The sequence below is a fragment of the Pieris brassicae genome, chromosome 4 (genome assembly GCF_905147105.1).
Source record: "Pieris brassicae chromosome 4, ilPieBrab1.1, whole genome shotgun sequence".
Taxonomy (NCBI): Eukaryota; Metazoa; Arthropoda; class Insecta; order Lepidoptera; family Pieridae; genus Pieris; species Pieris brassicae.
In genome coordinates this window covers 7,754,373-7,769,758 of record NC_059668.1, presented here as the reverse complement: position 1 = coordinate 7,769,758, position 15,386 = coordinate 7,754,373, and the positions used below count along the sequence as shown (strand labels likewise).

The 15,386-nt window shown below is 31.5% G+C and overlaps 1 protein-coding gene across 1 annotated transcript; it reads left to right on the top strand.

Annotated features, from left to right (window-relative positions):
- The first annotated feature begins 6,393 nt into the window (after positions 1-6,393).
- On the top strand, positions 6,394-14,429 carry LOC123708553 (probable 3-hydroxyisobutyrate dehydrogenase, mitochondrial). The gene is made up of 6 exons (XM_045659323.1): positions 6,394-6,584; positions 8,651-8,833; positions 9,118-9,235; positions 10,380-10,590; positions 13,450-13,606; positions 14,248-14,429. The coding sequence occupies exons 1-6, from the start codon at positions 6,456-6,458 to the stop codon at positions 14,407-14,409; spliced, it is 960 nt and encodes a 319-aa protein (XP_045515279.1). The 5' UTR covers positions 6,394-6,455; the 3' UTR covers positions 14,410-14,429.
- The last annotated feature ends 957 nt before the right edge of the window (positions 14,430-15,386 follow it).

Genomic DNA, 15,386 nt, shown 5'->3' with positions numbered 1-15,386 from the left:
AGCATAAAGTAGGTAAAGTGCGAACCTAAAAGACACGAAACACATCGAATCAAAATAAGTCTAGTCTTTAAGATAATAGAGCGAATTACAATGATTCACCAAAGTAACAATAAAAATCAAATTACTATTAGAACATTTCCAGTTAATCCCCAATTCCCAGCATTGCCTGATATATATATATATATATATATATATATATCTGTATATACCCCCTTATCCGGGCATTAACCACATTTATACGTCTGTATTATATTTTTCTTAAACGAGAATCACGTTTAGGATCTCCTGGTACTATGCAGATTTTTACTAGTAAGTATTCAAAACCATCAACTTTAATTAGCTGTTATTGTCTTATTATCAATTCATATGGAAGACACAGCAAGAGTATGTGTTATGTTAAGTTTCCGCAAATCCTTGATTAGTTTTTCATTTACATTCATCTTCAAAAGACTGAATGTAATTAGTTTTTGAATAAATGAATATTAGTTAATATTGTTTCAATCATATTTACTACATTCTCACTGAATAACTTGTTATGAAAGTAAAAAGTTGGGTTGCATTTTTGGTATGGTAATGTTTTGTTTTTAACGTTTTTTTTATTCAACTAACGGGCCCGATGTCTTGTACACACGTCTATAATTGAAAAATAAATTAAACATCGATTTTCGAATCTACACACATACAAAAAAAATATCAAAATTTATCCACCAATATACACCAAAAACTTTCAGAACTTTAAAAGTTTACGTACCAGATTATTATTTCATAGTCTACAAATACTTTAGTTGAAAGAATACGCTTGTGCGTAGTAATAATATTCAGAGTTTAACTTTCCTATATAGTATCTGTAAAATATCTGTATTTTCTCTATGACTTCATTGTAACGAACCTCCGTGTTGTCTAAATTTTTTGGGTTTTGGGTTTGTTTTAGGGTGCTTGTATTAAATAAAAAAATTGTAAATATGGTAAGAATGATGTTTCTACTCCTTTATATAAACTATGTATAGAATAATAATCAATATAACATGTAATAATAAATGCAAATATTTAAAGAATATTGTCGAATAAGTGGCGCGGCCGGCTTCCCGTGTATCTCGCAGCACCATCAAATATTGTAGGCTTAAAATATCTCAACTTAGACCAGAGGATATCTTTTGTAAACATAAAAAATAATAATTTATAAATGTACTGTTTTGACATGAGGGGAGGAGTCGATCGAAAACTTTTCTTTGAATTTCATATTTAGTTTTGTTATCTTTGTTTACTAAATTAAATGTAAAAATAATACGCTTCGATGATAAAGTGTCCATAATTTTCAACAAACAATGTAGTAATCATTATCAAGTGGCTCTCAAGCATTTTCGACGTAAATCTCAAGTAATAAATGGATATTTATCATCCAAAATCTTCAGGGAAACGCTTTATTAATACCACTACACGTCAGTCCCCGGTGTTGGGTGAAAACTTTGTTCCAGATTCACGTACTCAAACGTGGGGGCCCAGCGACTTGGGATTTACTTCTAACTCTTTAACTCGTATATCCAGAGGCGCTGCAATTCCGATTTATGACGTTATTATTTCTGCATCTATTACTTGATATTTGATATACGAGCTGGTTTCCTCACGATCTTAATGAATAATATCACACGAGTAAAAGAAAGGAAGCAGCTAAAATATAATGGGATTTTATACCCGTACATACCGACACTATCACACACGTTTGGCGACGGCGGACCACCGGTAATGGAAAGGCAACAAGAGATGAAGAATCTTATATTATTGACATACATTACTGAATCTAAAAACTAGCTAGCGCAGAAAAATATACGTATTAAAAATTTAAATCCACTAGGACTGGATTAAATTCTAGGGCTCCAAGATTCAGGGCTACCAACATCTTAAAATAACTTAGTCCGTCCTTTAACACGGATGCTATAAATCAAAACTTGTAATAATCTTGACTATAAATCTTCTATGTAGGGATGGGTACATCTCAGTAATGTTTTAGTCAACGTATTGCTAAAATTTAGCTTATCTTGCAGAATACTTGTTAAGCTAAATAAGTTAGATATATAGGAACATATAAATTTAATAAAGATTTTTGTAGATATTTATATTAAATTCAAATTTTAGCTATTCTAAATTATCTTCTATTTCAAAAGCATATATGTAATTCTTTCTGAAAGAATAATCACGCGGATTGAAACACAGTTTTTCAATTCAATTGGTTATATTGTCTGTATGAGGCAAATACTTACTTCGGTGAATGTTCAAACTAACAAATAATTTCCTCTAGGCGCAATACAAAGTTGTCCCTTGAATTTGAAAAATTACGAGATACTCCTATGCGTGCCATTCTTGTTATTATCGTGTTTTATTTTATTATTATACCGATTTTTAAGTCTAAGACTGGCCGGTTTTCACTAAATCCTCCACCGTATGTAAGGTTTTAGCATGCACACAGAAAGAACGCACATCTAAAAAGCGAAGATGCGGTATTAATTAGAAACAATCAATAATATTTATTAATAATTAATCTATGAAATTTTGTTCGCCTACGTTAAATTAAACGGAGTACGAACATAGTATTTGCTCACCTTTCAAATTAGAAAGACAAAGGCCTAACCTCTCCATTGAACCAAGTAGATTGTAACAATGGTTACTTTTGTTTCGTATGAATAAATCCATCGGCTCGTTAATTATATACATTAATCAAGCGGTTCGTTGGGTATTCTCTTTTGGACTGTAAAAGATGCAAGTTGCTTAAAGGTTGGCTGACTGTAGTCTATAATATTTGTCTATATTAATCTATAAAAATAAGTCTGCTGTCCCATTGTTGTACGTAAAGGCAAATCTTGGCTTTTGAATCGATATCGAAAAATGTTAATGTATAGTCTGTAGAACAAATTCTATAAAAATGTGTGCGTGTACTAGTGTACACAAGTAGGAACTGAAACTTCTTTATGTCCTTATTTTTCAAAAATGATCTGCTATATACAACTTTACAGAAATTGGCTGAATAAAATAAAATTAGATAAAGTTTAACAAAAGGCTTTTATTATGATAGAAATGAATACAAATAATACAATTATTTTATTTTACCTTATTACTACTAAGATTATTACAGAATCTAATTAATTGTAATAGATTTATTACTATCACTGTTATCGCTATTATATTTTTTGTTATAAATGGCTTCGAATCTCTTTGAATCAATTGTGGTAGGGACAAGGAAAAAGTTGTCACGTAACTGAAAAATGTGACGCGTAACCATAAAATGTGACGGTAATTTTCCAACGCCGATAAAGAAGTTTCACTTTCATTTTAGTGAAGTACAGTTTGTTTGTAGGTTGGTTGCTGTAACCGAAGCCAGTTTTAAATTATTTTATTAAAAGAAACTTACACTATTCCGTACTCACAAACAACACTATACGCTTCGATTCTAGTTAACCTGAGTTCGTAAGTAAAACTCCAACGTAAAATGTATTTTAAAACATGAAAAGGTACCATCAAATATTATAAATTAAAAATGTATATAATTTAAAATGATGCATTGAAACAAGTGGCACAAACCTCGCTATCCATAATGGCTGGTGGCAACGGTTCATTGTTCAAATACAAAGAAGGCATAATTAAGATAAAACCAACACAATCGCACCGACAGCTAGATCGTTTTGTGCCTATTATTGTGGTTACGCTTAATGAGATTAACACACATTAATTTTAATAAACTTTTATACGCATTTACGTAGCTTGAGCATATTTCGTATTCAAAGTAATTCTAATAAAGTACATTCATCTCTCAGTCTTCCCAGATCTTCAAGTTTGATAAAAGTGGTTTGAATTGAATTCATAAACGTCTAATGTGTTAGTTATTCCTTGACCTATTTGTATATGAATACAAAGTTTGATAAATTTTAACGCTAAACATCTCATCGTATTTTTTTAAATTCTTTAACATAATCAATATTATACTACATAATATATATATTTTTCGTAAATAGTCTAAATGATGTAAGAGAAAATTTAGTTATGTTACATACATACATATTAGAAAAAAATGAAAAGCGCAAACGAAATTTTAACAATCATCTAACACTTCTAGCCAATTGTAAAACCTTAGTTTCGGTAGTAATAAATAGTTAGTCTTTCATAGATTTATAAATTGTTATAAAATTCAATTTTTCAAATGATAATGAAACAGATACAGAAATCTGAGGCGCAGACCTAAAAAGATTGCAACGCCATTGTTTTTTTTTTTATAAATTGTAATACTCGTTTCCGGGTATAACAATAGATCGACATCACTTATTTATAGTTAACCGATGTGTCTCTTAGTTGTAAGAACGTCAAGTTAGAGTATTTTGTTACTCCATTATTGTATTATTGTAACCCCTAATTCCTTGTTTTAAACGATTAAAGTCAGTTTTCATCTAGCTTTAACCAAGAGTTTCATGTGTTTGAATATCCCTCCAAAACTCGCCACCGAACGTAAAACAACGCAACAAACATGGGGAACTTCATAGCTTAGTATAAGTTACATAATATACGAATATGATAAAGCCGTGATGGCCGGTTATCTCAAAGTTCAAATTATTGTCTGCAACCTCATGTTAAAAAATAAAAAAAATAATAATGCTACATCCATAGTTAAATTACCTGTCACCATGAATATTTTTTATTTTATAAAGATCAACTCAGGAGGTCAAAGTCAAAGATAGACGTAGGATTTTTATAAATTTTTGTTTATATTTTATTGGGTAGCAACGTATAAGTTCTGTTACAAATAAAAATGTTTTTTTTTAATGCAGTAATGTAATAATATTAAAATGTATACCTACATATTTATTTAAGTCTAAGGAAACAAAAATATTCTATTCGAATTGGCCTTTAATCTTTTTGGACACGTATTTATTTATTTATACGTTCTAAAACAATATATATGCCAAAAAAAATACAAGAAAATATGGCATAAATTTAACACACAAACACATACTTCAATTATATTAGAACATAAGTAATCTATAAAGGAAAAAATTAAAGCAAACAAACACAAAATAAAAACTAAAAATAACAATAATGACCTAAACTAAATGAAAACATAGACCTCATTAAGAGCATTATAAACAAGCTTATGGGAACATGGCCGACTTGTAAAACACATCAATATTTTCATCGATATTAGTAATCAAATTGTAAGAGCGAGATAGCCTATTCACTGAACCATTAATAGTCGCAGATAGGCGAGCCGTAGGTATGTATAGAAGACTTTTAGTTCGAGTAACTCTAGGATAACAAAGAAAGGAAAATTTTGTGGGAATGTTAAAGTTAATTATTTTTTAGAAATAAACTGACGTGACAATGAAGTCACGTCGGAGTTTTAGAGAATGTTGAAAATAACTTGAAACAAACGAGCCTCGTACATTATAAGACTTCTGCTAAGCTTTCTAAGGAATCAATTTTAAACGATTTCAATAGTATTTACGTGAATTTTATAATGTGGTGACCAGATTATAGTAGCATATTCCAAAATACTACGGACAAGTGATTTGTAAAAAAATATTCTATTCGAATTCACCTTTACTCTTTTTGTTTTTTTTACAAAATCATGTTCGAAATTTAAAAATAATGTTCCAGTGAGAGAACTTTGGGACCAACTACGTATATGGTACTATCAACAGATACAACAACATGTCGTCTGTCGAAGACCCGAAAAGATTGGGGCAGCCTCGTGCTGGTAGAACAACAAAGGCTGTTGTTAATGGTGTTAAAGCCAGAATTCATCAACAAAAAAAAAAACACACAAAATGTAGATGTCAGAGTTGTCGGCTCCATGCCCACTTTGATAATGAACACGAAAAGAAATGTGAAGTTTTTAAAATAATTTTCGTGTTCCAAGTTAAAAATAATAAAAAAAGAAAATAATGCATTTTCATTTGTAACAGAATTTATGGCCAGAATAGTTATAGTGTAAATTTAGGATACATTGTGTAGGCGAGTTAGAAAAAAAATTGTGAGATGGAGAACCATATATCGGTCGTCATGATAAGTCGTAGCTAAGTAGTAAAAAATCATGGATGGAGTGGATGAGTATTGCGACTGCGGAACAAAACACGCGTCACGAGACTGACGGACCACCTTCAGTATAATACAGACTACAGAGGCACCATAAGGCATAAGAAGAATAATATCAATACATTGTAAAAAAATGTGTTGCTATAGTAAACACTCTGAAATTCACAGAATTGTCGAATTACTATTACTAAGTTAATTTCCATTATATAATGCATGTAATAATTTCTAGGCCTTTAAAATCTGAAGCAATTAAAATAATCTTCGTGTTTATTCTATTAAAGCAAATAATATTTAAAATACGTCAGAATCTACAGTTCAAAACAAGAACCAGTTGTACTGCGCACGCGCAATCAAGCAGTCGTGTTATTAATACATTCGAAATGGCGGCGCGTGTCTCTCGGCATTTTTTGATAACTAGCCGGTCTTACAGCTCCGGTAATGACAAGAATGTGGCCTTTCTGGGACTTGGGAATATGGGGGGATTTATGGCTGCTAACTTAGTCAAAAAGGTGAGGATTTTCCCGAATGTAAACACATTCAGTGAAAGTGTTTTCTTAAGTAGATAACGTTGATATTGATCTAAATTGTACATAATATTGTATTCGTAAAACTAAACAGTTAATAGCTAGTCTTGTTACCATATGAATTATTATATAAAATTAATAAAAAACAATTGAATAAGGATTACGATAAATTAATATTATGTTACAATATAAAATCTAACATGGAATGTACGTAGGGATAGTATTGATGCATATAATTAAAGGAATTAATACATTTAAATTACGAGTTTGAATGTCAATTCGGTCTGGCATGAGGCACAATTGGGGTTTGATAACGTTAAAAGGCGTAGCTTTATACAATTTGAATGTGTTATTTTGGTTATGAAATTGAATTATTCTGTGAGTTTCGTTTGCTGAGTTTGAACATTTTAATATAACTCCGTAAATCTTTAGCATGTGTAACGTGACAGAGATTCTTGTTTGAGGTACCTTAGGCATTTACAACCGTGAATAAACACTTACCGATAAAAGTGAAATGATTGTTGCCAAGTTGGAATAATGACAATTATAAAATAAAATAAACATTATTATCTCAGTTCAGTGATAATGTTACGTATATTTGTATAATGATGTAATTACATCATAATAATATAATATGACAGAATAAAATCATCACACGAAAAGTACTTATAAGTATGACATCTCTTAGTTTAGAAAGTTATTAATGAATATATACGAAGATATGTTAAACTTCAAGGATTAATCTAGTATGAATCAAGTATTTTATTAAAAAACACGCAGAAAGGAAAGTTTAAGTTAACCTATCGTTACACCGAGTACAACTGAGCGACCACAATGTGCCAGCTATCAATAGTACGAGAGTCATACTACAACCGGTCTTGTCTACGCGTTTGCCTCAATATTTCATTTATTTGCCAAGATAGTGGAAGACTTCGTTAAGGCTATTTTATGAACCTTTAAATAGTATGTGCCGTATTACGGAAGGTCGGACGGTACAATTCAAAGCTACTCTATATAACACCATGTTCCTACAACGGCAATATTGGAATAGAATTAAATGTTTTTTTAAGACGGATAAGTATGGTATGAATATTAAGTGTACAGACTGAAGAAAAATGAAGCAAAAAATACCTTTGTTAATTGCACGTTCTACGCTGACCAAGACTGCTATTGAGTTTGTTAAGAAGTGTGCTCGTGTAACTAGGGACAATGTTGTCACCAAAAATATATTTGTAGCTCCTTAATTTAAAAAATAGTATTTATTTGATAATATTTGTAAAACATACATAATACATTTTTTCAATTTGTCTCTATATATATTTTTATATAAGTTGCACAGAATTATATTCCACCTCCATTAAAAGCTTTAAATAGAACAAAACCATAACCAATTTAACGTTCCTTTTAAGGTAATTTACAATTAAAATCTTTTTAAATTTATGCAAAGATTATGTTAAACAATGCAGATAGTGCTTTTGCGTTATATTAAGGTCGAGGTATTAGCAAAATTGGATATAAAAACCGTTTTATGAAACAGTGAATGATGAAAACATAAAGGCGATGAAAATTAAAAGATATATGGAAAAAATATGTTTGTGGTAATTGTAAAACACTAGATTTCGATGTATGGTCGATGTTGTTACGTGGGAGATTAATTATAATTTAGAACCACATGGAAATCTTATATCACTTATATTGTAGGCCAGTGTTCCGCAAACTTTTTTCGTTCAAGGTACATATAGGAAAACTAAAATGTTTGGTGGTACCACCACCACAAACGAAAAGGTAAGTAGTACGAAAGATGATCCCGTTTAATTGTACATAGACAAAATGTTATCAGGGCCGCTCTCGTCTCTTTGTCAAATGTCCTGAGGCGGTCCCTTAAGCTTAAGTGAGCAAATATATCCTCCAGATATGCAAGTGGATACACAGTTTATAAAATAACTTTATTTTTCCGTGGCACACCAACTAATGTCCACAGTACACCAGTACACACTGCGGAATACTGTTGTAGACGACTTCTATCATAAAACCCTTACTAATGTTTTCAGGGCTTCAACGTCCGTGGTTACGATCCATCGAAGGAAACGTTGACCGCTGCCGCTAAAAATGGCGTAACCAGCGCTAATTCTATCGCTGCAGCCGTCGACGGAGTTGATGTAGTTGTATCAATTTTACCCAGCAACAAAGTTGTTCTGGAAGCATACCTAGGGAAGGACGGTGTAATTGATCACGTAAGTAAATGTTTAAGCCTGAAACACAAATTTACCTGCTAGTCTGCTAAAAACATTCGAACGGTATTTGTGTGACGGTCATATTGGTTATAGTAGAATAAATATAATAAAAGATTCTTCCACAATTAACGTTTCATAAGAATTTTGATAAAGTTAGAACCTAGAATTTACTACTTTCACGACGGATAAGAGAAGATAACTGTTTAATAACAACTCTTTATTTGCATCAATATTTAGGTATGTTTAGAGTGAAGAGAAGAAGAAAATGTTATGTACTGTTTCAGGCACCCAAAGGTTCTCTTTTAATAGACTCCAGCACAGTAGATCCCAATGTACCGAAGCAGATTCATCCCGTTTCTTTAGAAAAAGGGAAGGGATTTATCGATGCCCCTGTCTCTGGAGGTATGGAAATCTTAGACGCATTATATTTTAGGTTAGGGCAACTTGCGGTAGCGTGGTCCAATCTTACTCAACGTTCAAAGGACAGTTATTGCAAGTGATCATGAAATCTAAAACGTTTTACATAATACAGGTGATCGTCAAAAATCTTTTTTGTTACGTAAAAGTCAACAACATTTCGAAACTGTTATTTAGTGAGATAATGTTTACTCTATTTTAATGATAATTTCAATGTCTTGATAATTCTGTTATCGTCGTCGCTTTGGTCTCATTTAATAAAATGAATATATTATGTTAAAATGAACTTCATAACTTCACCCGGTATTTTCGGTTTAGTTAAGAATAAATACACGTTTTATATTAGGTATATCGTGGATGAAATTAACTTATCACTACTTTAACCTACTTCATTTATACAATTTTTTCCTTGTATTTATATTTTTGACTAAGAAAATCCGATAGAGTCTCTATCGATTCTATAATAGAGAATTTTTACAAATGGGCATTAATTTTTACCTATTGACTGCGCCGTGCCTATGTCTCTGCAGTTTTATAAGATGCTGAATAAGCTTTAAAATAGCTTTCCTCACCATACTGATCTAATTAGATACATCGATTTGCTTTAAAAATAATAGTTAAATTGTGTGTATCGCGTAGGATATTATGTATCACACACGTTACATTATGTTTTTGTAAATACAGAAACCCTAATAGCACATTTATCAATTGTGATATACTGTGGCTTATATGGTCTGTAGACCAAAAAAAACTTAATTGTTCCGTCCAAGGTCAAAGTCAAAAATATTTTTTATTTATTTATATAGGTAACACAATGTACACTTATGAAAGTAAAAAAAAGAAACATACATTAAATTCATTTAATTTTACATTTACTGCCAGTTCTCAAATCAAGGGCATAGAACGAACGAGAAGAACTGGCAAAAAGTACAAATGAATTAAATTAGCCGCACACAGTTGTGTGTATATACTCTTACACACAGTTGTGTGTATATACTCTTACATACAACTGCCTGTAATCCAGAACAGTTTTTGAAATATAATGAAATAGCCTAGAATTATTCCCTTCAAAATCTTTATTATCGGATTAGACCTACGTTAGGTGTAAGTACGTGAATCTTTGTTTCAGGCGTTATGGGCGCTCAAAACGCAACACTGGCGTTTATGGCTGGTGGCAGGAAGCAGGACTTTGATAGATCTCTACCTCTTTTGGAGGCTATGGGAGCCAAGCAGTTTCACTGCGGTGAAATTGGGTCGGGACAGGTGGCCAAATTAGCGAATAACATGCTCATGGGTATTACTGGAATGGCCACAGCGGAGTGTATGAATATGGGTATTAAGTAAGTATTATTATAAATTGCTCGTGAGCGTTTTTAGGAGCTAAATCCGAAAGTACACGATAGGTACGGACCACACATAGTATTAAATTGGATTTGACTCATTATACGCCTCGAATATGCTGCATAAAAAATATATATGTCAAGAAGTACACATAATTTTGCATATATGATATGTATATCTTACGTAATTTATGTATCGTACCTACACACCATACCAATATAAAAACCGTTAGGCGATGTGACATCAAATAATTTTGTGTAAATTATTGCTCAGATCATTTTACAAGGCGCGTGATATTAGGTTGATTGTTGTGATTTTCAGTCGTACAAAATTAAGTTTATGAAAGGATTATTTTCTATTAATACTTACATTAGTTATTTAGGGGTATCATCTGATATAACGAGGATTTATTATACTTGAATATTATTGTTATAGAGATATATAGATAGCGCGGATTATAGTCGTCTTAAGTAATATAACGGAATCCCCTATTACCAAATTTATTAATTATACCATACGGTTAGAGTTTCAAATAAAAAAAATATTTAGATAACGTAATGAATTGTTTATCATCACATTCACAGTTCATTTAAAAGTGCTTCTTTATCCTTGTCCACTGCATTAACTAATAAAATAATGCGTTAAGCAAAATGTTTTGGGATTTAACTAAATTAAGTCGACGAAACAAATTCGTTACATTCGTCACGTCAAAACAAATGATGGTTGGGGAAGTTGGTAATTTGCAAGTGTCCAAGTGACTGCCTCATTATTGTTAATTTGCTCAGCTTTACAGCAAAATGTAGGATTGTCACGTACTGGGGTTAGGTGTTTGTATCGTTGCGTGCAAAATGCCGCGACTTTTAAGCGCGTCTATAGTTTTTAAAGTGTGCCCTATCGTGCATTATATTTATACTGTTTTATAGCGATGTATGTATATAGGGATTAAAAAAATGAAAAACAAATGACGAACCGATGGCGCATTTCGCTTGATTGTCATTTGTGTTGCGTGTCGTGATTGACCAGAAAAGCGATTGACCAATCAAGCTGCTTCATGTTACTAGCCATCTTTTTTTTCATGTAATACTATACACAATTTGAACTAGTAAATTAGTGATAGTATTAAGTGCTAAACAGTGAATGAAAAAATAGAACACAAGAACAGAGTGTCTTCCCTTTAATAGAGACTGAAAGTAGTGTGATTGGACACTTCCTTATGTTACAAATCCTTTTTAGCAAATTAGGTTAGACTTAAATTACTTATTAGTCTTAAGTTAAGCTAAATCGTAATGTTCCATGATGTTGTAAAGATACATTTAAAAAAATGTAATACATAATACTAAAACGATATAATATCGTATTTCTTATTTAATTGTTTAATTTATGATCGTCATACTTCAGGAAATATAACTTGTTCCAGTAGTTACAAACAATATTTGTATAAGTGAAACAGTGATACCAGGAGTCTAGCTAGTAAAAAGTAGGTTCCTTTAAACGTTAAGTTTGTATAGGACCTAACAAATGTTTTGTATAGAAGCTATTATCTGAATCTAAATTTGACAAAATTTTGAAACAAATACAATTTCCTCTGAGATTGAAGTAATTTAGAGTTTGACATTTTATATATCAAAATAATAAATGATTATATCTTAATATATATAAATGACATGGTGATGGATTGCTAGCTTATATAAATATATGTAGCCTATCTATTATGTTATATCAAACTGCACACGGTGTGCAAATTTGATTGAAATCGGTTAAGTAGTTCAGTAGTCCATGGCAGACAAACAGCGGGACTATAGATATATATATATATATATATATATTTCTACTGTACGTGTGTAATTCACTGAACTCCTTTTAAACGGCTGGACTGATTTGTATGTCTTTGGGTGAAGCTCTGGATGGTTTAGATTCACAAATCAGCCCGTCAAATGACGCTGCAGTCGGGATTTTGGCTATTTTTAATATTATTATTCTGCGCGGGCGGATTGGATCATCCGCATCCGTTAATTTGTGTCGGGTCTTCCTACGAGCCTTTTTCGTCGGTCCTCTAGTTTCAATATTAGCAGTAGTAAGACGTAACCCCCAGAATGGGTCTATGCTATTAGCGTGACTCAATTTGCCAATTAGTACAATCCAATTTGTAAAGAAATGGTCACATCACGAAGCGTCAATTTTATATTACTAAAAAGTATTTTTATTAATACTTTGAAGTATTTTTGTTAAGGTTTTACTCCAACGGCTCCTTACAAAATCAGCTATGAAGAGTTCATACAGTATATACAGTTTTGATCAACTTAACGAATTTATAAAATAAGTATTTCTTTTAACTTTATTTTTAAATAAAATTAATCCATCTAACATGAACACTCTTGAGTATATTCAAATAATTTCATCAGATCATGTGTTCAAATTTGTTCTCTATGTTCATGTAGCGAAGAAATACTTTTGAGCGATGAAATATTTTATATCAAGTTCACTGAGTAGGCTTAAGTGGTATCTTCGAATGGCCAATCATATTTGTATGTAAATCAAAGGGTTGAGGGTTTTTATTAAAGGCGTCAAAGTCGTCATTTTACTAGAGATTTGGGTTATTCTGAGATTTAAGATGGATTTTTTGCTTTCCTATGAAAAGGATTGCATATTGATTGATATACTTTTATTTTGTAAGGCTTCACCCAATAGGTGAGAAGTCTTTGTTTTTCACGATGTTTGCTTTCACCGTACGAGCAAGTAGATAAATCAAGACACGTATAAATATCTTTTCATACACTTTACATTACATAAACATATATTAAGCAGTCAATGTATAAGTACATCGGCCATAACATAGTTCCATCGTTTTTGTTTTATAGAATGGGTTTAGATCCCCAAGTACTGTTGGACGTACTAAACAATTCATCAGCTCGGTCCTGGTCTACTGAAGTCTACTGCCCGGTACCCGGTTTGGTGCCAACTGCGCCATCAAGTAGAAATTATGATAATGGCTTCAAGAATGAGCTGATGGTCAAGGTATGTGTTAGAATTATTGCTAAAAAGGTGCAAAATTAACGTTATCTTTTTATTTATTTTTTCCACATCACTATTATATCTTAACAGTTACTACTAATTCGATAAATCGACAAAATATAGCCACACCGATTATCCTACATAAAAAAAAAACATTATATATATATATTTATATATATATAATCTTATAACTAACAATATAGCAAGCAACCTTTGAGAACTCAGCCAGTGTACAAACAAATAGGTCTACCTCAATAGAAATTTTGTTTATTATTTGTATTTCTCGCGTGAGTTGCGCTTCGCTAACCAAGTTGGAATGTGTCTTAAATATAAATCACCTTAAATAAAGTTAAAAAAATTAAAATAAGTAAAGTATGTTTATTTGTGCATTTGCTTTAACGGCGAGCTTTTTTTTATAAATGTTTATGGTATGAATGCTGTATGCTGACAAAAATAAAAAAATATAATTTTAAACATTTTCAATGTCTATTGCATTTCCAAACTCTCTGATAATACAAAAATAAAATATTTCAAACATTACGCTAGAAGAATTATCAATAGTTAATAATTTAATAGACATCAGAGTAAACTTAAAAATGTTTTTATCGCAGCTTAATACTTTTAATAAATAAATATTTTTTCAGGACTTGGAATTGGCCAGTCAGATGGCGTTGGGCATTCGTTCACCCATTCCACTTGGAGCTGTTGCGACGCAGCTTTACCGAGTGGTACAGAGTCGTGGTTATGGCGAAAAAGACTTTTCCTTCATATACCAGTTATTAAAAAACGAGGTTGCTAAAAAGTAGATTAAATTATGTATATTTTTTGTATCGTATACCTTTCTTTCCCTAGCCTTTTTTTATCCTTTCTTAATTTAATTCTAGCTATTAACTGTTAGTAATTTTGCTATAGTATACAAAGAAAAATGTGTATTTTTTTATTTTACGTAAAGAAAAAATCAAAAAGAAAATATAATAGCGCTTAAACAGTTTAATACTTATTTTACCGTTAATTTTTTAAATGAAAATCTGTAACTACGAGAACATTGAAAATGCCAAGACATAAAAAAATAAAAGAAACCTCTTACAAACGTCAACATTATTTCAAATAAAAAGGCAGCGTCCACGGGATTGCGACATTTTTAATTTCCCGCGAAGGCTTAGAATGCGAATGCCCGCCATATTTGATTTTTTGTGTAAAAAATCGAAAGGACAATGGAGCGCCCTCCGTCGTAATCATATTTTTCTCACACAAAAGATTCTTATAATGTGGCCGAGTAATAAATGAGAGTCAAATGGTTGGTCATTCGGACCCTTTGCTGAGTTGCCCAAAACTGTAATGTGGGGATTTTCTTTCACTCGCTAGTTAACGTTGATTGATTGCTTTGGTTTTTCTGCTACCGATATTTAATTGCCTTTATAAATAAAAGAGTTCTTATTTGAATTAATGTATGAACAACAAATTATTATGTTTGGAAGTAATTAACAAAAACTCAATCTATATAAGAAATATAATTTTTAGAAAAGTATTTTCGAAACTTTCGTAGGTACTTTGTAGGAAGACAATTTTTTTTCTTTGCGTTTTACGCGCGTTAGCGTTTGTTAGCGGTGAAGGAATCGTAATACCACTGACCTTTTGTTAAAACCAAATTGACAACGGTCATACAATGAGTTCAGAATCTACTTTCTTGTTAATAGTAATAGTGGTAACTCTGTGTCGTTACCTTCATTAATTATGGTTATGAATCAGCTATTAATATTAATTCCTGTAACACAATGCCACC

Coding starts and splice junctions, on each gene's coding strand:
- LOC123708553 (XM_045659323.1), top strand. CDS start 6,456: ATGGCGGCGCGTGTCTCTCGGCATTTTTTGATAACTAGCCGGTCTTAC. Junction 9,236..10,379: donor CGATGCCCCTGTCTCTGGAG/GTATGGAAATCT, acceptor TCTTTGTTTCAG/GCGTTATGGGCGCTCAAAAC. Junction 13,607..14,247: donor AGAATGAGCTGATGGTCAAG/GTATGTGTTAGA, acceptor ATATTTTTTCAG/GACTTGGAATTGGCCAGTCA.